Source organism: Hydra viridissima, unplaced genomic scaffold (assembly GCF_058129835.1).
Source record: "Hydra viridissima isolate aposymbiotic clone 2 unplaced genomic scaffold, HvirCarnegie_v1 scaffold_5, whole genome shotgun sequence".
Lineage (NCBI taxonomy): Eukaryota > Metazoa > Cnidaria > Hydrozoa > Anthoathecata > Hydridae > Hydra > Hydra viridissima.
In genome coordinates, this window is record NW_028324304.1 from 5,883,741 (window position 1) to 5,906,789 (window position 23,049).

Consider the following 23,049-nt stretch of genomic DNA (forward strand, 5'->3'; position numbering starts at 1 on the left):
CAGGTCTAGTGGCTGCAGTTTATGGCTGCAGTGCGGTGGGAAAGTCATTAAAACAATGCCTGATTCTTTGCAAAAATCAAGAACTGGTACTGAAATATGGCTCTCGTGATTGTCCAGCAGCAATAGAACTGGCGAGGAAGGCATTGGTTTTGCATGTTTTACAAAATGGTGTATATATTTTAAAAAACATGGTGCTGTCATCCACCCTGAAGGATGTGCCGCTCCATCTGAAGCAACAGGTGCATCATTTAGCATATATGTTTTGAAATTAACCCGTGGGAATATGAAAAAGGGTGGTATTGAGTTACCCAATGCATTAATACCACAGCAAATCGTTACAAGTGTCCCTCTTTCAGCTGACGTTACTTGCCCAACTTGCTTGGTGCCTCTGAGAGCAATCACTTTCTGGGTTCTTTGTACTGTTGATAATCCAGTTTCGTCTATATTTTAAATAGACTCAGGGCCGAAGCGATCCTGTTCATATACAGTTTTAAGATTTTCAAAAAAATCCCCGACATTTTTCTTATTGAAACTTGTGGCACGTGAAAGACTGGTAGCTTCTGGTGTCCTTATTGAAAGCTGAGGTTGTCTTTTAAAAAATCCCCTAAGCCAATCTTTGGATGCAAGCTTCTTCTCTGTCCAGTTGTCTGGTATTTTTTTATTAATGGCAGTAGCGTATTCGTAAACCAATTTGCGTGCCTTCAGCTTTGACATTCCATGGTTTAGTTTAAACAATGTTACAAGATATTCTGAAATTTTTTCTTCTTCATCTTTCGTGAATATTTGGGATGATACAAATTTAGAAGAAATATCTTTCACAACGCCACCTTGCTTTATATATCTTTGAAGGTTAGACCTGGGTATATCATATTTAATCGCAGTAGTTTTAATTTTTCCTCCTTTAGAAACCTCTTCCGATGCGCGCAAAATAACATCTTTAGGGATTTCACGTCGTTTATTTTTCTTTTTAAATGAAAACGGCATTGTCCTGATAAGAAATGATTAACCATTCAATCCAATGGGCATAGCAAAAAAGCACAAACGTATGACACCAAAACACGCTAAAAAAAGAGGGAGCATTGGGCATGCCCAAACCTCCCTCCTACATGCGTGCCCAATGCTCCCCACAACCTCACTTTTCAAATAATTTCGAATAAGTTTATTTTCATCAAATGTTGAATCCTAATTGCCAGGTAAATATAATGTTCATTAAACGCAAAAGAAGAAGTTAACACAGATACTTACACTTTCTTGCAGATTTCTTTGTTATCTTTCTTCAAATCACAAACAAGATATTTACTTTTGTACGCAACAAACCGTTAAGCGCATGTAACTTGACAACCAAGTGAAATGACAGCTGACACTTTTGATGAGCGGTGTTGCCAGTTATAAAACTATAGTGCTATGGTAGAAAACAAAAAATATCTATAATAGATTGTGAGAAATGAGGGGGTGCCCAAACCTCCCGACCGCCAAATGCTCCCCTACCTCCCCTATATATATATATATATATATATATATATATATATATATATATATATATATATATATATATATATATATATATATATATATATATATATATATATATATATATATATCTAATATATATATCTAATATATATATCTAATATATATATCTAATATATATATATATATATATATATATATATATATATATATATATATATATATATATATATATATATATATATATATATATATATATATGTACATTAAAATATCATTAAGGGCTAGAAAATCCTATGTCTTCATTAAGGAACTTCTTCTTTCTTCCCCTGGTCTTTTGTATGTCAAAGATAAATGTTATTTTAGGTAAAAGGTTAAGCCTATTGCCTGTTTCCTCAATGACTCTACTATCTTTTAGAAATGAGATTCAAATTACTTGAGAACTACACCACAAGAAGTTTTCTAGTTTTTTTTTTTTTATTTTACTAGTTTTTTATTATTCAGTTTGTTTTCTATTAGTTTATTATTTGAAGAGATTTTAATATTTATCATAGAACTTTTTATTATAGGTAGCCAGTTTTACCTAGATTAGCCAGATCAAATAATGATGCCTTCACTTTTTTAATTACTCTTTGTAATTTTGAAATTTGTTGTTAGAAAATTGAAGAGATTTTATGGTTGGTAGTTAATAGATTTTTGTTGCTTTTTATTTTTCTTATGGTATTTTTCTTTTTTTTAATTACTTTTTTTTTTTTGCCGATATCCCATCAAATAATAAATTAAATGTCAGCACTTAGTTTTGACAGTCCTTTGTATTAAAAACAGTGTCCCAATGTCTCAAGATGGAGTTCAGAAGCATAATGAAGACATCAATAAGTATATTATTCCAGGTTTTCTCAATTCTCCCAAAAAAGGTTGTTTGCTTGATGACTGTTTTTATTTATATTCTCAATCAAAAAAATGGTTCTAAAGATGTTCACTTTGAATAGCTTGAACTTTCTGATACCAAATCCAACCCATGAATATCCTTTAATTGGAAAAATCTTCAGATTTTTGAGATTTGACAGTTTTGTAATGTTTTTTTTATATCTTGCTGATAAATAAATATATTGCAATTATGCTTGGCATGTGGAAGCACAAAGCTTGTCATTATACATAATTTGATCAAAGATACCATGAATATGATGATAAACATTCAGCAGTTTCTGTCAAAGATTTTGTTCCAAATACCAACTTTTGACTGCTAAGGATAGCACTAATTGGTCTGATTCATCAGACCAATTTATGAGTCACATCAATTTTTACCATCTTTAGCAGTCAGAAGTTGGTACTTGGAACTAAATCTTTAACCGAAATTAGTGAATGTTTATCATTCCATCAGATCCAATTAGCATAGACTTTGACTTGTCACTCTAGGAAATACTGGCCCAATCTTTTAATACCTCACAGCTCCAATACAACAATTGATTTTGTATTTTTTGTGCAATTCATGCAACCAATTTTATGCATTTTTTACAATAAATTGATTGGCTAGTTTTTACTGATTGACTTTTGAGTGGTTTGTAATGTTCCTGTCATCTTTCTTGTTTGCAACATGAGGTCATCCTATACTTTTGTTATAGTACACTTCACTTTTTGTGGTAGTGATTTTTTAATGATAATACAAACACCTATCTTGAAAATTCCAAATTAATATGACAATTTTCTGTTTAAATATTTGTTTAAAGTATTATTTAATGTTTGAATGTTAGGAAACATCTGTACCACATTGTATATTATTATATATTGCTGTATAATATACTTAGGTGCTAAATAAATACCTAAATATGTCTGAAGACAGCAGTTATGATGAGGACAACAACTTTTATGGTAAGAAATGTTTTCAGGTTTTGTGTATAATTGTAATAAAAGTAAAATTAGTGTAAAACAAGACTCAGTGAATGCAATTATGTAAACAAAACAATATTCAGTGAATGCAATTGTTTAAATAAATTTAGTACAGCTTTACTTTGAAAAGAGTTTTGTGTGGATTTCATGTGAGTTAAAAGTGACCTAAGGTCAGAAAAGATTTGTGCCAAAACTAAGAGTTCAGAATCATCTAGATCAAAATAAAAAGAATAGAGGCATAAAGTAATCTATGCCTGGACCAATTATAACAATGTAATTATGTTTTCAAATGATTCAGATCTTTATGATTCAAAGAGATCTCTTGCAAACAGTCCACCATTTGCAAAACAATTTAGGTCTAGAAATTTAAATAAATATATTCTGAGAGCATCAGCTGACCAGAAAAGTGCTTGAGAATTCTATCAAACCCTTTAACTAAATTAATTCAGAGTTTCCTAAAGTTGGTTCTCTTTTGCACTCTGCAAAACTAAAATACACTGGCACATGGTTGTAATGCCTATTACATGAATTTGCTAAAGAAAGATGTTTGCAATTCATTAACTTTGAAATAGGAAATAGAGATTGAGAAATATCTTCAAAATATCAAATAGCACATGGCCTGCTACAAAAAAAGGGGATGCATGTATCAGCTTCCTAACAGATATACTGATTGTTAAAAATCTAGCCTGGATATTTGGGTTTATGTAATGAATTAAAGCTTTTATTTAGAGATACAAAACTACACAAATAACCTTCTAGACCAAAAGTTAGGAAAGATCAACCTATCTTTATGATGTTTTCACTTTTCATCTAAAATGAGGAAAACTTTCACAGCACAATCAAAAAGAAATTCAAAATTTCAAAGGGTTCCACATCTTGGACAACATAACTGACCATTTATGTTTAGATTATTAAAACATGGTTTTATCTTATGATACTATCTTAATACAGTAATGATTCTGATTTCTATAAAAATGATTTCTGAATTTCCTGTGTTCAATCTTCAAACTTACTTTCTGATTGGTTTTTTACAATTGTAATACAAAAATTTTAAAAATAGATAGTTGTTAATGAAAATGAACAACAACAACAAAAAACTCAAGCTACTTCACATCAATAAGGCACCTAAGGAGGTAACCAAGCTTCTCGCTATCAACAAGATGTAGGTGTGCAAGACCAAACTAAGTATCAGGCAGTAGCCACTCTTAAAAAGAAACCTAGGAGTAGAAGAATTTTTTCTGCAAGAGCATTAGACGTGCTGAGTCATTAGATGTGCTGAGGTCAATTCTTAATAAGATTTAGTTCAATTCATCATAAGCAATGTTAGAAAGGTGACAAAAAAGATAAATGTGAGTGAGAATTCTTTAAGGCGAGTCATAAAGTAAGACCTGGGCAAATCTCATTGATGAATCCACAGTGATAAATAGACTTAAAAGAAGCAGATAAGACTTGGTAAAAACTTTCTTCACTGATCTCTAAAAGCAGGGCAAATCTTGTTGATTCAGATGTTATAAAAATGTTTGGAATTTTTTTAATCTTTTTTTTAATCTTTTTTTTTTATAAATAAGATATGATAATAAGCATGATTTTTATGTGTATTTGTGGTTTTAATACTTGAGACAAGAACTCTTTTGTTTGTATTATGTAGACGATGAAGAAGAAAATCCATCTCTAACCCTGATTCCTTGTGGAAATTGTGGTAGACGATTTAACCAAGAATCATTAGTAAATGTTTTTTTGTTGTTTTTTTTTTTTAACTTTTTCAATCTAGATTATAAGTCTATAATAACATAATTTTTCTGAATTTAAAAAAAAATGACATTTTATTTCCAAAAGTTATTTCCAAATTTCTAGAAATCCTTTTCCAAATAGTTATTTCTAGATTTATTTCCAAATTATTTCTAGAAATCTGAAAACAGTTTCAAATTTCAGTGAAATAATTATCCATAAGTTTTTAGAAGTGTTTTATAATATAAATCTTTACATGAAAAGTTGTACAGAAAACCTCAAGAAATTCCTTGCATGAGCTATTTACTCAAAAAGATAAAAGAACTTAGGTCATTCCACATTAAATGGATCAAGTTTTTCCAAGGTGTTATATGGGCCACCTCAGATTTTGATGAAACCTGTTGGGGTGGTGTATATCAACAAGATAAACAAACTTTAAAAGTTTCAGTTCGATATCTTATGTAGTAAAAAAGGGCCATTTTACATAAAATCTACCCCCCATGCAAAAGTACTCTGGTAATAACTTCAAAAGCTAAACTTGAAATTTTCCTTGCTAAATTGCACGTTTTTGTAATATCAAAGAGGTCGTTGTTAAGAACTAGATTTTGAAATTCTAAAAATCTAATTGGATGTTGATCTAGCTGGATAGACATTTTGGATAAATTCAGGGGGTTAGACCCCTTTCTTCAAAAGTTATGAATCATCAAAAAGTGCCCTACCCAGATTTTTAAAAGCCATGTCTCTGATTCAAAATGTCTGTTAACCCATGATAACATCAGTTTTTTTTTTTCTTGAAATTCATCAAATTAATTGTGTTCTATCTAAAAAGTAAAAAAAAAAAATGAGTGGTAACATAACCTCATTAAGTAGATTATATAAGTCAGGCTAAATTTTCAAAAAAGAAAAGAAAGAAAATGTTATATGTATCTTTTTTGATACTCAGAATACTTAGAAAAAAGTATTAAGTAGCAATGAATTTCAATTATCTCATGTTATTTACTAACAACTGAAAGATAATTATAATTTAAATGTAAAATAAACACTAAAAATCTAAAATGTTTAATAAACACTAAAAACCTAAATTTGAAAAACTTAAAAAACTTAACTTGAAACTAAAAAGCTAAACTTGAAAAAAGTTAAAAAACTAAATTTGAATATTTTAAAAATGTGTTTATTTTCTACTTGCTTTAAAAATATACATATCTTTTGCAATTGAACACAAATCCAGTGTTAACCTAAACATTATAGTGACCTTTTTTAGCTGTTATAGTGCTTATTATAACAACCTACAAATGCTACCAAGGAGTACCTAAAACTTTGTTTCTCCTCATCTCCTCTTACATTCTTCTCTATCCAAAGTTAGTCAAAAATTTAACAAAAGGACATTTGCATTAAATGTTGTTAAACATTTGAATATTTTTTAAACATGTTTATTTAGAATGAAATCTAATAAATATAGTTCAGGAAAACCATTAAAAGGATTTAAAAAGGCCTCACCATGTAGCTGCAGCAAGCAAAAATTTAAGTTGAAATGAGAATATAAGCTCTGAATGACTCTGTTAGTATCTCCTGATCCCTGTTGACATATCATGTCTCTGTTCAATCATATCCTAATATATTCACATATCTTATCATATTTACTTCCCTCTGGAAAAAAACATCTGCACTTCTTAAATTTTCAGCTGAAACTCTTTTATGATAAATCTCCTTCCTTCCTTTCTTTTCTCTTTAAGCCTGTCATTGCTGCTTGTGGTAATACAGTTATAAGAATTTGATTATTTTTCTTTTCTGATGTTCTTATCTAAAACAAGGTACTTACAATCTGGTATTGATTGAACAGTTCATGAGATGTTACCCTTATAGTGATTTAACAAGTACATGTGGAATAAACGCCATTAGAGTAGTGCTCATTATTTAAATCATATTCAGGGTTACAATATTTCTTGATTTGTTCAATTATTTCTGAAATTTGATTTTAACTTTCATTTTGCAATTTTTGTATAATGACAATGGAGATATTGTATAACAACAATGGAGATTGAAATATTATACAAACCTGTAACTTTAAATTTTGTGTTTTTATGTGAGCCAATATTAAAAATCACATTATGTGTATTTTTTTCCTCTATTTAACAGATGACAAAGTTTGATGTTAGGGTGTGTCAATACAAATGAAAACTGTGAATTTTCTAATCACATTTTGAAGTTTTTTTGCTTACCACATTTAAGTAAATGTGATAATGTATTACCTCATTAATATTGAAATAATAATGGGTGTGTATTTTCAGTTTCCATAGTTGTGATGTTGAAGCAAAAATGGAAAAGATAAAAATAGACACTAAATTTTATTATTTTTAAACTTTATGATAAAACTTGTTGTTTTTTTTTGTTCATGTTCTTTTCATTGTCTCAACATGTTCTTTTCCTTCATATAAAAGTACTAATTTTTCTATAAATCTTTACAAATTTATCAAAAAAGGGATTGTATCCTTTCAACTTTAGAAGTTTACCACTAAAAGATTAATTTTGTGGAAATTTTTCCTTTTTTTTTTAATGAGTTCATTATATACGATACATGTTTCTTTTGCTTCACTTTCAAACTTATAAATTTCACAACTTTTGCCCCAAATAAGTGTTTACAAGAAGTACAAAATTACTTTGAGGTTCAATTAGTTGATGCAATAATACCTTTAAATTCTCAAGTCATAGCCCCTGCACCAACTTACCTCGTTTTAATCCAGTTTACATCATTCAAGTTTTTAAAAACTTCCACTAGTATTAAAATATCTTAAATCTTTGTAATTTCTTAAAACAATTAGTACCAACTTACTTCATAAGAATTGACATTAGTCTAGATTAGTACAATCAGACTCTTTTTTAATTAAGCAACTCAATGTATTTTTCTCAGTGATCAATAAAGCCTCTTGCTCAAAGCAATCAATAAGTTAATTTTTGGTTATTTTACAAATTTATGTTGCATTTTTAAAATTCATAAGATTCGTCCAATTAAATCACCAAGTCTAAATTTAAATTTTAATGATATGCTAGTAAAGCATTAAGTTGAACAGTAAAGATTTTACAATATTCATAAAAAATGTTGATATTGTTGTTTTAAAATTTATTCAGCCACGACATCGAAACATCTGCACTAAGCTGAAAAAAAGAAAGGTTTTTGATTCTAGGAAGCAACGGTTGGAAGGTCTTGGTGTTAAAACTGTTACATCTACGTCTACTGCTCCTAAGGTATTGTTGGGTTTTGTCCTTTAATTTTTATGCTCATGATATTCTGTAAATAAATCAGCCATTACCAGTTCAATGTTGTATATTTTAATATTAGTTCTATTTTATCGTTAAGTATTTTTTTATTTATATTTGAACAAAACATTTTTTTAAAAATACTATTTGGAATGGTTTTAATCAAAGCCAATCCTCAGTTTGATTTCTGAACTCTTGAATTCCATTGTTTGTGCGCTAGATAAATTATGTTGCGCTGTTTTATGCTTGTGGTATTTTAAAGATTTTCAAGAGCGTTTTTTTACTTTGTTTTAAGTTTCTTTCTATTCTGCTGTTAACCTTTTTTATTCTTCTGAAGAGATAAATCTCCAGACTTATTTTTCTAACATTTTAAAGTATGAGTTGTTGGATATTAAAATTCAGTTGTATATAACAAATAAATTTATGTAATATACAGGGTGCGGCAGCGATTCATGAACTAATTTTTGGTTTTGTGATGTAAATAAAATACTTCCGCAATTTTTTTTTGTTGATTAATGTTCAATAACCGTCTTAGATTTTAATAAAATTGTGAATACAAAACATTTTAGTTAAAAGTTTTACAATGGAAGCCAAAAGAACCGAAGTTTTAAATTTGATTCACGCGGGTTTGTCTGCAAGTGAAGTGATTCATGTTTCTGGAGTATCTAAAACTACATTTTACAAAGTGAAAAAACGTGGCAGTGCTGAAAGAGCCAAAATGCCATCTCCAGTGAATAAAAAAGTTGATAAAAAGTTCACAGAAAAGCTTAAAAAGCATGTTGAAAAGAATCCTACTGTATCCATCAGAAAGACAGCAAAATTGTTCAATATTGATGAAAGGACAGTCAGAAGAACTCTAAAAACACTTGGAAAAGTCAGTGTGGCCTGACTTTCATGTCAACTTTTAACAGAAAGACTAAAAACTTTACGATTGGAACGATCAAAGAAGCTTCTGAATCAGCTAAAAAGCCATGCTTCGTCAACAGTTAAACTTTTCTCAGATGAAAAACTTTTTAGTGTTGACTGTGTGATAAATAGGCGTAATGACAGGTTCATTGTACAGAAGGGTGACAAAGCACTACCTGTGTTTCACACCAAGCACCCTCAGTCCATCATGATGCTAGGAATCATTGTTTGTAATGGAGAGAAATGCCCACCAATCTACATCAAAGAGAAAAAAAAAGTTACCTCTGATGTGTATATTTGCTTACTAAAACACTATGTGGTGCCATGGATGAAGAAGACATTCGCAGAAAACAATTACATCTTTCAACAGGACAATGCACCTTGTCATGGGTCCAGAAAAACTCAACAATATCTTCAGGACAATATGCCTAATTTCTGGCCCAAACACTTTTGGGCACCATCCAGCCTGACCTGAATTTCCTTGACTATAGTGTGTGGAGCATAATTGAGAGTAAGGCTTGCAAAAAGACCCACTCAAGTCTCAAGTCATTAAAGTCATCAATTACCTGTGCTTGGAACTCAATGTCAAGGGACTATATAATAAGCACCTGCCAGTCCTTCCGTCCTAGGATTGAGGCAGTGATTAAAAAAATGGAGACTTAATTGAATGTTAAGGTGGGAAAAGTATTTATCTTCAACTTTTCTCCTATTAATATTCTATGAATACAATTTTTTAGTGCTTTAAAAGTTCATTTTGAAACATGTTCTAAAAAGTTCGCAAATCGCTGCCGCACCCTGTAAATAGTTAGTCTGTTATAATAAAACTAATCACAAAAGTGGTTTTTAAACATTTGTTAGCTTCTATTCAACAAATTGTTTCTTAATCAACCATCTCATTTGCAATATTTTGCTAATTTCGAGAAAATCTTATAACAAACAAAAGTAAAAAAAATTATGTTTTGTTAACTGCAATCTTTTCATAAAAAGACAGTTTATTATTTTCATAGATACCAATATTATTTTCATAGATACCAAAAAAAAAGGCTAATTGGCGAGCAACACACAGCGAATTCATAAAAACAATTAGAGCAGCTCGAGGTGTAACAGCTGCATTAAAGTCTGGTAGTGAACTTCCACCTCCTCCATCACCAACTTTTAATCCAGACTATGTTCAATGTCCTCATTGTGAAAGGAGGTTTAATGAAACTGCAGCAGAGCGTCATATTGGGTTTTGTAAGGACCAAAAGTCAAGGTTACCGAAGAATGCTACAAAAGGAGATTCAAAGTTTGATTTAAATAAAGAGAAACAAGAGAAGAGAATACAGGTGCATAACATCTATGTTTATCTCTGAGTGTTTTATGAAAGTAAAATTTTTCCCTACCAAGCATTTGTATATTAAAAAAAGATTTGTACAGATTACAAATTATAGAATGGTTTTCGTACTTTTTTTAAAAAAAATTATGTCATCTTATTGATTTTTATTGGATTACAATAATACAGTATCGACCACCGTTACCTGGTTCAAAGAAGGTGGATAGTTCACCAGTTAAAGCAAGAAGTGCAGGCAAGAAAACTTTTATTTTAGTTTTTATAAACTTTTATAATAAATATTTTTTCTTTTATTTCTTATTTCCTTAATTTTAAGGTTTGTTTTTTTAGGAAATAAAAACTGCCTTTATGTAACAAACATTTTTGTGATTAAAATTTGTAGCACCATCTATTGGTTCAAAAGTAAATAGTTCACCAAGTCTGAACAGAAGAGACATTGCAGGAAGTGCACTTCAACGTGGAGATCGGAATACAAAGTCAGATACACAGTTTGGTGGGAAAGATATGAAAATGAATTTTGGTACAAGTATGTCTTTTTGTATTTTTGAATTTTTATAATATATGAATACTTTATACAACCTTATGCCATTAAATAGTGCAACAAATTACAGTTTATTCGTTTAATTATGAATTTGGTCTTTAATTAAGGTCTAATTATGTAATTATGGAAAGGAGGTCAAATCTTATATAAGTTGCTTTTAGTCTTTCAGTTTAATTAGTTTAATTTATTTCATAAGTTGTATAAATTTTGTTGTTAAAAACAGTTTAAATGAAGTGTACTATGGCTGAATGATGATCATAAGCACTTATTTTTAAAAACAGGAAATGAAAATGAAGAAAGATTAAACAGCAATTCTAGGTATGCTAAGTCATCTGGTATTGGAAGCAATGGATCAACACCTTCAAGTGCTGATAAAGTAAAATCAGGCAAGACTCGTAATGGGTAAGCTTTCTCCTAAACATTAGTTTTTATTTTACTTAAAAATTAAAATATATTGTGCAATATTTTTATTATAAGAACGTTGCTTTTTAATTTAGATAAATAATAAAACAAATAAGTTTTACTGTTTAACATATATTTATTTTTCATAACAGCTTGACAAACATACAAACAACTGTAAACTTTAAATGTGAATATGTAGGAATAAATTTATTATGTTTTGTTGATTGGATATTTTTATTATTTTGGATTTTGGATATCAAAATATTATATAAGATTTAGGTTGCATTTTAAGTTTTGTTTTATCATAATGCTACCACTTTTAACTTATTTTATTTTTATTTTACTTTTATAATATTTTAGCGATCCGAAATGGTTAGAAGAACTTAAGCGCAATGACTCTGCCAAGCTGCAGAAAAAACTCTTAAGTGATTTTGTCGAAGAAAAAAGCAGTTCAAATTATTCCAAGTCTAGTCTTCCTTCAGAGGCAGGGGACATTGGTGCAGGAAGACGCAAGTTTGCAAACTTTTGTCATGGTTGTGGGACAAAATATCCAATACCTGCTGCAAAGTTCTGTTGTGAATGTGGCATCCGTAGAATGGCTCTTGTTTGAATTTTTTCATGGTTTTGTATTGCAAAGTTGTTCAAATTGTGGTTTTTAAACTTTTTTTGGTAACCTTAGTTGCTCTTACAGGAAGAATTTTGTAATACAAAACAGTTTTATTTCATAGTGAACCAGTGTGACATTAATTTGTTTTAGGGTTTAATATTTCAAAAAAGTTTATTGTAAATTTTTTTTAACTGTGAATAATGTTTTTATTGAAATTGTAAAAGATAATTATGATATAAATAATGATGAATATTATAGATATTATGTGAAAGATGTAAATACAAATAATTATTGATATTTTTTTTTTTCTAGTATTGATGTTTCTCATTAGAGAAATATTTATGAAGGATGAAGGGAGGATAGAGGAGGGGGACAGGAAAATTAATTGTTAAAATAAAAGTTTTGTTTGCAGATTTTTTTGTTGCCTGAGAAAATTTTTACTTTTATTTTTTTGCTTGAAAAATGTTAATTTGGAGGACCCAATTATTATTTTGTAATTTTATGATGATGATTGATTGATTGATTGATTGATTGATGATGATGATTGATTGATTGATTGATTGATTGATTGATGATGATGCTGATGGTGATGGTGATGGTGATGATAATAGAATTTTTTATATTGTAGTTTATTTTAATTTTGTTTTAATAACATGGATTGAACTCTTAAAAAAATGCTCTATTGTTTTTTAGATGCTAAATGATTAATAGAAAGTAAATCTATTAGTAGGTTCAAGTATGGCTCAGTTATTTTCAGATTATGAAAAAGATTTTGGTTTGATAACTGCTGATATAGTGGCAAAAACAAATAAAATACCAAATGTGCATGGAGGTGATTAGCTGTTGATTGTTTGTTCTTTTATTCTGTTTGAAGTGTTGCTTTTTAAAGACAAATTTGTATAAACCATTATAGATGAAAAAAGAGAGCTAGTGAGCAGTGTTGAGCAAAAGTTTGATGATGCACAGGAATTAGTAAGTTTGGCATTTTTTTGTTGCTCTATTTTTAGAAGAGAGAGTGGAGTGCAACTCTAAACAAATTAAAACAAATAAACTTTTGTTTTGAGTCAAATTCATGAAGAAAATTTCTTGATCTAATTGTCAAATGACAATATTAAATCGATCAAATACTCTTGTTCCATTTTTGACCTCAAATACTTCTTAGCTACCTTCATTTTACCTGTTTTTTTTGTGTGTTCTTTTTACTGACTTTAGAAAATAGATTAACATATCTAAAAAATCTATTCTACCATTTTTTTCTTTTTTTTTTTTTTCTTTTTAAAATTGTCCACCAAATGAAATTTTTTGAGGAAAAAAAACTAAAGATAAAAGGGTTTTACAATATTTAATCGATGTATATAATCAATGCAGTCACCGCTAACTCTGATAACAGCTTCAATCCTAGGTGAGAGCTTTGAGCACACAGCCTTGATATATACAATCAATGCCAAAAAAAAAAAGTCAAGTTTTTTTTGCAATTTTTCGCACTTTATTTTCAGAACTCCTTAATGTTCAGCACTTTGAAAATCCAATCTTCTTACTAGTACTTTTACTAATCTTTTTACAAGTATACAGTGGTGGCCAAAAGTCTTGGAACAACATTTTTTATGTTATGATAAATTTTTATACTAAAAATTATAAACGATAACAGTAAAATAAATAAAAAAATAAATAAGTTCTAAGTATTTTTTTAAACAACATTCTCTTTAAAAATATACCTCAAACCTTCAAAATTTATACTTTAGATCAAAAATAAATTTTTTTGGTCGTTAAATGTTTTGTTCCAAGACTTTTGGCCACCGCTGTACTTTTAAGGAACTCCAAATGAAGTTCTCTTATGTAAACTGTATATAGTAAGAGTCTTATTTGAACATGTTTTCCTATAGCACCAACTTTAATAAGAACTCCTTGCGTGAACACATTTAAGAGTACTAAATGCTTTTTGAATTTTTTTTTTTTTGTTTATCTTAGTTTCATTTATCCTATCTTTTATGTTAAATATGAGTTTCATATCAAATAAAACATGACTCATATCAAATCAAAGTTTATTCTTCTTTTATTAACAATTTTGTATTTAGGCTTAAGTCAATAACTCTAGTAGTATTTTATGATTTTTTAATAAGATATAAATAAAAACTGTATGTAATAAGATGTGAATAAAAACTGTATATAGACAGCGTTTAACTTATCATAACCCTGTAAATATACAAAATCTGATATGTAATTATTAAAGAAGCAATATGCTAATTTATTACTTTTTTAGATTAGATATATAAATATATAATATATAGATTAAAAATGAAGAAGTATTGAGATATCATCATTTGGAATGACTTTTAGATATATTGCAAGTAAGATTGGATGTGGAAAAAGCACCTGATTTTCTGTGGAATGAGATGCAGGAGAAACATCTGATTGATCTGGATCAGGGAAAAAGAGAAAAGTCACAGAAAGAGAAGACAGGTGCATTGTCCAAGCTGCCCTTAATAAATGTTGGATCTACAGATGAAATTAAAAAAAGGAGATAAAAGATGAAATGAAAGTAGAAACTGGTATTATCAATATCTTTGGAAGAACTATAAGTTGTTATTTACATGAGTGCAAAAGTTTCCTTGGACTCTCAGGAAGGCTATTATATTAAAGGTCAATATTGTGTGTAGGCTTCAATGGTGCAGTGCACATAAAAACTGAACTGTTGTCCAATGGTGATGAGTAGTTTGTTCAGATGAATCTCATTATAAATTTTGATGTGCTCAAAGATTCTGTTTTTGGAGACATAGGAATGAAAAGTATCATCCTGTATTGTATTAAAGACACTGTTAAGTGTTACGCATCAAAAGAAGATGAAGATATTTAGATTCTTAAGTATTAAATATATATATATATAAATATATATATATGAAAGGTGAAAAGAATCAAGAAAGAAATGAGCCTTCAAAAACTGGTCCAAATGTTCTTTAGTGCCCATTCTCAAGCCTGTCGTAAGAAAGACAGGTGGCAACTTTTCTCCTGAAGTGTCAATTAGTCTGTAAACCATAACTTGTGCAAGATGCTTAGACTTTTGGACTAATCCTATAACTTGGCATTAATGTTCTTTTTAACAACCCTTCTCACTGTTTCAGACACATTGAGGTCTTTTGCCATCTTTCTCATTGAGCTGATGGGGTTCCTGTCAAACTGTATTTTTATGGCACTAACTAGCCTGGGTGTGACATCTAAAGGCTTCTTTCCTGTTTCTAGCTTACGTTTGACATCTTTGTTCTTTTAAACTGTTTATGACTGTAAATTTTGCGATCTGTATTCGCTCATCTAAAAGACTATGTGTAAACACATTTTGTTGTGGAAGCCTTGCAAATATTTTTTTTTTGTTTAGTTGGAACAAATGGATTTAGAAGTGCGAACTCTTACGGCAGAGCACAGATCAAAGTGCAGTGCTAAACTTAAAAGTTATAAAGATGAGTTAAAAAATCTGGAGCAAAATATGGTAGTTCTTTAAATTTATAAATATGCTAAAAAACGCCTCTCAATTATATGTAAATGTTTGAAGTGAATGAAAGTAATGAATTAACATTAATGTAATACTATGGTATTAAATCTTGTTTTAAAACTTTGCGGTTAAAATTTTTTAGTGTTTTCTTAGAAAAAAGCAAAGTTCGCTTTTTCCGATCAAGATCAACTGCGATCTGAACTTTTGCGAGGTGATGATGGTTCTTATTCCGAAGATCAGGTGAAGCTTGTGCTTTCATAATTTTTTTTAAGATCAAATATGCAAGTTGGTGACACTTGCTTTGAAATACCCCTCGGTAAAGCAAATGTAAACTAAATGTAAGTAATGAACCTCGCCGTTGCGAATTAATTTAAAATAATTGCTTTTGGTATCATTTTTCTAGCGATCAAATCTTTTGGATAACTCCAGCAGGTTGGAGCGCTCAAATAGGAGGCTAGAAGATGGTTACAAGATATGTTTGGAAACAGGTGAGGGATGTTATAATGCTTTTAGAAACAACTTTCTCCTAATTTACATCTCATGGTTATTTTGTGTCTCTTGAGTTTGATGTGCCACATTATTTTAGAGCAAGTTGGTCAGGAAATTATGGACAATTTGTCGAGAGATCGCCAAACAATGAATCGAACTAAAGAACGGGTAATAGATTGAATAAGTTTACCCAAAATTAAAGCATTTTAAAGAGGTTTTTGAGACGCTTAGCGAGTTAGGCTTTTTATACTTTGTTTAGCTTTATATATTTTGTTTAGCTTCGCACGACAAACACAGATCTGTCGAAAAGTTCACGGATTTTAACGGCGATGATGAGAAGGTGAATTTCTGGATTTATGAGAATTACGGATTCGTTTTTTTGCTCTTACTGTTTCAGTGATCTGTTCTGTTTTGTAATTCAGATTCTTTGAGAAATAAAGGCTGAAGATTTTTATATTTTCTTTTAGAGTTGTACAAAATCGCATTCTTCTGGCTTTTGTCTGCTTGTGCCTCCTTTCTGTAATCTGTGTCGTCATCTACTTCGTTACAAAAAAATGATTTTTGTTTATCCAAAGCATCATGTAATCGTTGTTTTTACTATTTCTAAATTATTTAGTGAATACGTTAGTTATTTATAAATTATTTTTTTTATGGATTTTTTTAATTTTGTCCAATAATTTCCGTTAATGAAATAAATGTATGCGAAAACGTAAACTCATTTGTTTTGTCGTGCTTTCTTTTCTTAACTATTATTATTTAAGTCATTATTTTAGAGCTATAGCAAAAGACCTCTTTTCCGATAGCCTGGGATTTGATGACCTGGGTCTGACTCTTACATTTATGAACTTGGTCAAAAGGGCTAAGAGAGAATAGCGAACGGCGACTTTTTTTGTTAAGGCCGATTACAACAAGCGGTGTTACGCCAAGTGTTTTTTTTGTTTTTGTCCAAAAAAAATGAGCAGTTTTTAGAAAAATCTTGAGAAAATGTTTTTTTGACGTGGTATTAGGTTAATCACAAAAAAGAAACCAGTTCGGTAAATGACTTACCACGGCTTAAACTATTAAAAAATAATGAACTTTTTAATGTTTATTTTTAATAGATTTACGTCGTTTGATGCGCTGTTATTGAAAACTCTTTTTTGATTTATATTTCCTGATTTAACACTATTAGTTCAAAATTATTTAGAATTAGTTGAAAATAGGGCGGGTGGCTTTCGCAACTTATACACGCATACTATTACAACCCTTAGAAGTGTTTAAAATGATGTTTAGGTCCCCCACATTGGATCCAACCGCATAAATTATGGACATGAGGATATCTACGTATATTTTAATGGATCCATTTTTCTTTGTTAATATTACTTGACAATAAAAAATCAAATTGATAGAACTTATCACTCATTGCTCATTGTGTTTTGTAAAAATTAGAAATTGTAATTCATTTAAATGTGTGTTTTACTGTGTAATTGTCTCATAAAGCGCTTGTTTCATTGTTAAGCTATACTTCTGAAGAACCTCGTAACAAAGGTAATATCTTAATCAGTTGTCGACATAGAATATTGGTCATTCAAATGCACTTCCTCTAAATCAGATTATTTAGGTGTTTTTTGTGGTATCGCAATCCTCGCACGAAGCTTCATTTGAAAAAACGGTCTAAGCGAGATAACTACTATAAAAGGCCGATTCTGGCGCATTGATAGCCCTTAAGTATGGGAGGGTATGTATAGAGTTGCATATGGTGACATTAAGGAATTAATAAAACTTCTTGCTGTCTTTTTAATTCAAAAATGTTCTGGCGCATTGATACCGTAATATATTGGGGGGTTCAATGTTTTTTTCCAAGATGTGTAAAGAAGTATAAAAATAATCATGTTATTTCCTTCAAGATGCCTAAATTTTTCTTACCTTTTTATTCAATTTCTTACCTTGTAGTGTCCAATAGCCAATGTGGTGTGATCATTCAATAGGATTCTTTTGTCATCTTTTGCGCTGAGTGCAACTTTGTTAATTTCTTCAGTGTAGATATCGTGAAGATGAGATCTGAAAACGTTCATGGTTGCAAGTTGTTCATTTCCACTCAATAAGCAGTCTTTAAAATGTTGGTGAGTAATCTTATTTTTGACCACGTTCTTTTTCATCCCTTTGCATTTTTTGTGTTCATCTTTAGTGATCTTGTAAGAGTAGAGCTTGGGTCTAAGTCCAACAAATCTTTAATTATTTTTCCTCCGGATTCGTCTTTGAACATGCCGATGGTCTTATTATTTAATCCTACTTCAAAGCCAACGTTTTCAATGGCAGGATGATTATTAGAAAAGTTGCTCGTGTCAAACATGTTTTTAAGATCGTTTGAAATGTCTTTGAAAAAATCATCCGTTTCGATTTCGTAAAAAAGTGAGTCAGTGTCAGTCATGAGCAACTTGGCTTTATCACCGTATTTAGGTTTGATGTATCCGTAATGGAAATCAAACATCAAAGTTTTGCTCAAATCGAGGATGCTCATTCCCAAGTAAACAGGTTTATCGTAAAAGCATTTTGTTTTTTCCATGTGAATTGCGATTAAGTTTTCATCAAAAATGGTGTTTCGTTTATAACGAGGGACTTTGGATAATTTTAAAGCTTCTTTTTTAGTGGTGATGAGTCTGACATCAACGCGCTTAAGAATATTTTCCATTGTTTTTCCAAAGACAGAGTTGTTCATGAGTTTGAAAAATTCCTTATCAAATTCGTTGGTAGCTTCTTTTCTCTCATTGATGTTGAGGTCAATGTATTCTTTCATGAAGGGTTCTTCTCTAAAGGTGATTCCTCGATAACTTTTGGTGATGACAAGTCCAAGTCGTTCATAGAGTTTTAGGTTTTCATGATGAACAACGTATTTTTCTTTGTTGTTTAAATTTGGAACGAGTTTGTCAACTTTTCCAATGGTTAATCTTTCAGGAGCCAAAGGGTAGTCGTTGTGTAAATCGTGAAGCTCATCAGGATAGCTCAAGTCAACTTCAAGTATGCATGGCATGCTACGCCAATTTTCAAGCTCTTCATCATTCATCCATTTGAATCCTCCAACTGGAAGAGGTTTGCTCATAGCCCATCCGTATAAATTGTTGGCGTCTAAATACTGAAGGAATTTCGATGGTTTTGAAGGATCATATTTGTCCATGTATTTGTTGTTAGCATTTCCAAGTTGGTTTGAGATCATGCTGATTCCACCGCGTATTCCTTTTCGGATCATGTTGAGCATGTCAATATCGGTTATCAATTCTAATTTAATTTTAGTTTTCTTTAACATGGCGTCCCAGGCTAATCCAGGAGAGGTGTAATACCAGGCGGGATCAAGACCGTAACATTTTATGCATATGTCTCTAAAATTTTCAAAGGCATCTGCAAGAATCAGCACGTCAGACTTGTTGTATAGCTCGTGGTAGTCTTTAAACGTTTTGCATCCAAATTCTTTATAAACGTTTTGTGCATGCGCGTAGTCTTCCTCTTTTGCTGGTTCATCTTCCAGTTTGGAATAAAAGGATTCTTTTGGCGGCAATTGCGTTTCGGAAAACTTTTTAACCGAGTCTACCCATTCGTAAGGGTAAATGCCTTTTTTTCTTATCAAGTTGAACTGTTTATCTTCAGAAAAATATTTTTTAACGTTTTTGCATTGATCGTCGGTTAGATTTTTAGCCAGTTTTTATAATTTGTCAGACATGAATCTGGTGGTGTCAATAAACCTAATTTCTTTCCAAACTCCTTGAAGTTTACCTTTTTTATTGATAAAATCTCTCACTTTGATTTTTTTCGAGAAGCTGATGTAATTTTCTTCGTTGTTGGGTATGCAATTGAGCTTTCCACCTAATTTCTTGATGAATAAATGACAGTCGTAGCCAGACAAGTTATGAAAGGCAACTGGAATAAATTTTGGAATTTGATAATCCAAGTTGCATTGTTTTGTGAGCAGCACCACGGTACTTTCCAGTCAAATGACAGTGATCCCATACTTTATCACCTTTAAGATCTTTATTGCAAATGTGACATTCAGTTGCAGCTTCAAACTTCTTCTTGTCCTCATCAGTCTCGTGTTTCTTTTTTTCCCATTGTTTTTGTAGTAAATCGCTGTCGTTCCAAATCTTTTTAAGGTCTGCTTCAAGCCTGGTGATAAATTTTTTAGCCACGTCATCATCATCGCTTTCAGCTGTGTACGTTTCAAGCTTTCCCTTGTAAATGGTCTCGTCGTAGCATTTGATATAATAGACGATGGAACTTGGAACATGCTTTTGATATTGTTTGGTGTACGATTCTTTATTATTATATTCAGTGCTGTCATCGATGGGCTTGATAAAACTTTCAAAGTCGGCATAGACCACAAACGGATGTCTCATACCCTTTTGAAAGTTTTTAAACTCAAGGGTCGACCCTTCTTTAGGAAGATCGATTCTCATTGGAGCATTATCATAGCAGTCTTCTCGATGGATTTGAAGCTTTTCTTCTTGACCAAAACCTTGCATGCACCTTCTGCAAAAATATCTTTTATGTTGCTTTTTCGATGCTGAAGAACCGGCAAACCGACTGAAATTTTTAATGAGACAATAATGGCTGTTTTCTTCGTTTGAAATATACAACAAATCAACACAGTGCTTTCGGTCCATAAAATCAGATACTCGTAAAGGTTGAGGTGCTTTTTCTTCATACTCATAGACGTTTACGCTAATTTCAGGATTATTCACTTCAAACTTGTCGATTTTATGGTAATCAACAGGAAATTTTATTCCATCCCAATCGAGCTCTTCTGATTTTAGAATCAAGTCATCATCAATTCTTTCGTTGTCTCTATTTTTAAGGTTTAGAGCTCTGGTGACGCACCACTTGAAGCATTCATTGTCGTTGTTTTCCATGTTGACAATGGCCTTTTTGTTTTTCAACTTGGGAGGTAGCTCCATGTAGGAAGAACCGCTGAGAGGTCTATAGTCGATAAAATTCATGTCCATTTTTAAAATCTTGGACAAGACGCCATTAGATCCCAACTTGTTGTATTTGACACTATTTTCCAAGATTTTTTCTTCCATTTGCCTTATTAACGTTCTTAAATCCGTAGCCGCTAGAATAATTTCCGAGTTGGATGAAAAGTTTGCCATTCGAGTGACTTCTTCACCAGTCAAGATGCTTACAGATTTCATTTCACACGTTAAAATAATCCTTACCTTTGTGTTTCTTTCTCCTTCCATGGTTTGAATAGCATACTCTCTTACCCTATTAAAAAAGGATTCAAGGTCTTGGTATTGAGAAGACGGAGAGTAAGAAAATTGTCTAACAGCACGTTCCAATGAATGTTCAGTCATATTAAACTTTACTGTAAAAGGTCTTGGAGCATCAAATGCAACACCTTTGAGAGACTTGATCGTTTTTTCAACTCCGCTTTTTACGCTGCTTACTGTTTTCTTCACCGTAGTTGGAACGTATGGGTCAATGGCTGTAAGCACTTGGTTAAAACCGTTGGAGACAGTTGTTGCAATCTTGAAAGCCAACCAGGTCTAGGAGCAGGAACAGGTTTTGGAGCAATGACGTTTGTTGAATCAACAACAGGTGTGTCAAGGATGGATGGCTCATTTCTTGTCACTCGATTTTGCAAGCGAGCAGGTCCGAAAGAAATCAAGTCATTGGAAACAGGTCTCGGTGCAGGCAACGGTCTTGCCTTAGTCGTTCGTCTACGAGCAGGACCATACCCAATGATGGGCTTTGTTGCTCTTATAGCTTCAATGAGCTTAGCTTTTCTCATTCTTGAGATGCCTTTGACACCTCGGTCATTAGCCAGCTCTTTTAACGCTTTCATATTAAGTTTATCCATTTTATATAGGGAAAAAAAATTATTTAACCCATTTCAATTTTTTTCATGCCGTGATCAAAAAGAATTTTAATTTTCAGCAAATTAAAATTTCTTACGACTTAATTATTTGATAACCGTGTCGATTGTCGAAGTATTTCCAGTAATGACCCGTTTTTTTTCTTAATTGGTAATGAGACTTGTATTCAGTCACTTCACCTGTTTCTACATGGGTGATTTTATAAGCGAAAGGATTTTTTCTAATTTCAACAAGTTTTGCCCATTTAGGATCTACAGGCTTTTTCTCTTTTGGCTTACGCGTTCTCGGTCTACCCACAGGTTTTCTTTCTTTCACCTTTGTCATCAATTCGTCTTTGTTAATCAAATTGTTTTCAAACGCGATCAGTGTCAAAGCCAACAAATTGTTTGATGTTTGCTTTACACCATTTTCCTTCAGCAACTCTCTCAATTCCTTTTTTGTGTAATGCATTTTTTTATTACTGAAAGATTTTATTCTTCTTAATTCAATTTTTTTCAATTCTTCAAAAAGAATCAAAAAATCGCAGATTTCAATGGACCTAAAGGATCTTAAAAAGTATCTTTGACATGGACAGTTAGAATTGCAAAACATACGTTCGCAATCTATATATGAAGATCTACGTTTTGGAGTATCTTTCTTATTAACAGGTGCTTCTTCAGATAATGCTTTCAAAACAACAGGCGGTTCTTCAACATATTCCATGATTAACTTGTCACCCAATTCATCAAATACAATAGTTTCGTCAATAACCTCCATCTTTTTTATTTGTCGTAAATTATTTATCTCGAATTCAATTTTTTAATTCTTCAGCGGAATTGTCGCCATGGATCTAAAAAGAATGACATTTGCATTTTTCATTGCAGTACATGACATGACCATTGTGAGCTTTTACATTGGGATGCATTCGACACCAACGACCGAGTTGTCTTGCGTAACCAATTTGTTGACCAATTGTTCCATTGAATCGAAGAAGTTGAAATTGAGTGTTTAAAAAAGCGACCACTCGATCTGAATCCCATTGCTCAAAGTCTTGAGGTACCAAATCTTCCATTTTTTTAAAAATGTTAAGAAATTAACTCGAATTCATTTTTTTTAATTCTTCGAAAA

The 23,049-nt window shown here is 31.1% G+C and overlaps 4 protein-coding genes across 5 annotated transcripts in view; 2 read left to right on the forward strand and 2 right to left on the reverse strand.

The window, feature by feature from the left end:
- The window catches only part of LOC149888199 (uncharacterized), a 1,437-nt gene extending 1,038 nt beyond the window's left edge, over positions 1–399 (reverse strand). The window contains exon 1 of the mRNA XM_090087814.1: positions 1–399. This exon is cut by the window's left edge and continues 1,038 nt beyond it. Within this exon, the coding sequence (XP_089943940.1) occupies positions 1–255 (255 nt within the window). The 5' untranslated portion in view covers positions 256–399.
- The window catches only part of LOC145189407 (zinc finger C2HC domain-containing protein 1A-like), a 15,914-nt gene extending 3,503 nt beyond the window's left edge, over positions 1–12,411 (forward strand). The window contains exons 2-9 of one of the 2 annotated variants that reach the window (XM_090087815.1): positions 3,276–3,339; positions 5,006–5,082; positions 8,212–8,328; positions 10,275–10,571; positions 10,748–10,811; positions 10,959–11,102; positions 11,399–11,519; positions 11,880–12,411. In XM_090087815.1, the coding sequence (XP_089943941.1) occupies positions 3,297–3,339; positions 5,006–5,082; positions 8,212–8,328; positions 10,275–10,571; positions 10,748–10,811; positions 10,959–11,102; positions 11,399–11,519; positions 11,880–12,129 (1,113 nt within the window). In that variant the 5' untranslated portion in view covers positions 3,276–3,296 and the 3' untranslated portion in view covers positions 12,130–12,411. The remainder of the gene's footprint in view (positions 1–3,275; positions 3,340–5,005; positions 5,083–8,211; positions 8,329–10,274; positions 10,572–10,747; positions 10,812–10,958; positions 11,103–11,398; positions 11,520–11,879) is intronic. The other variant, XM_090087816.1, reaches the window with a different exon arrangement.
- On the reverse strand, positions 5,805–19,382 carry LOC149888200 (uncharacterized). The gene is made up of 2 exons (XM_090089027.1): positions 18,025–19,382; positions 5,805–5,906 (listed from the first exon to the last, which is right to left on the reverse strand). Exon 1 carries the CDS (start codon positions 19,380–19,382, stop codon positions 18,234–18,236), a length of 1,149 nt encoding a protein of 382 aa, XP_089945153.1. The 3' UTR covers positions 5,805–5,906; positions 18,025–18,233.
- On the forward strand, positions 12,547–16,817 carry LOC145188996 (vesicle transport through interaction with t-SNAREs homolog 1A-like). Its single transcript, XM_090087817.1, has 8 exons — positions 12,547–12,958; positions 13,040–13,098; positions 15,497–15,607; positions 15,764–15,850; positions 16,014–16,098; positions 16,197–16,267; positions 16,378–16,439; positions 16,567–16,817. The coding sequence occupies exons 1-8, from the start codon at positions 12,865–12,867 to the stop codon at positions 16,655–16,657; spliced, it is 660 nt and encodes a 219-aa protein (XP_089943943.1). The 5' UTR covers positions 12,547–12,864; the 3' UTR covers positions 16,658–16,817.
- Positions 19,383–23,049: the final 3,667 nt, after the last annotated feature.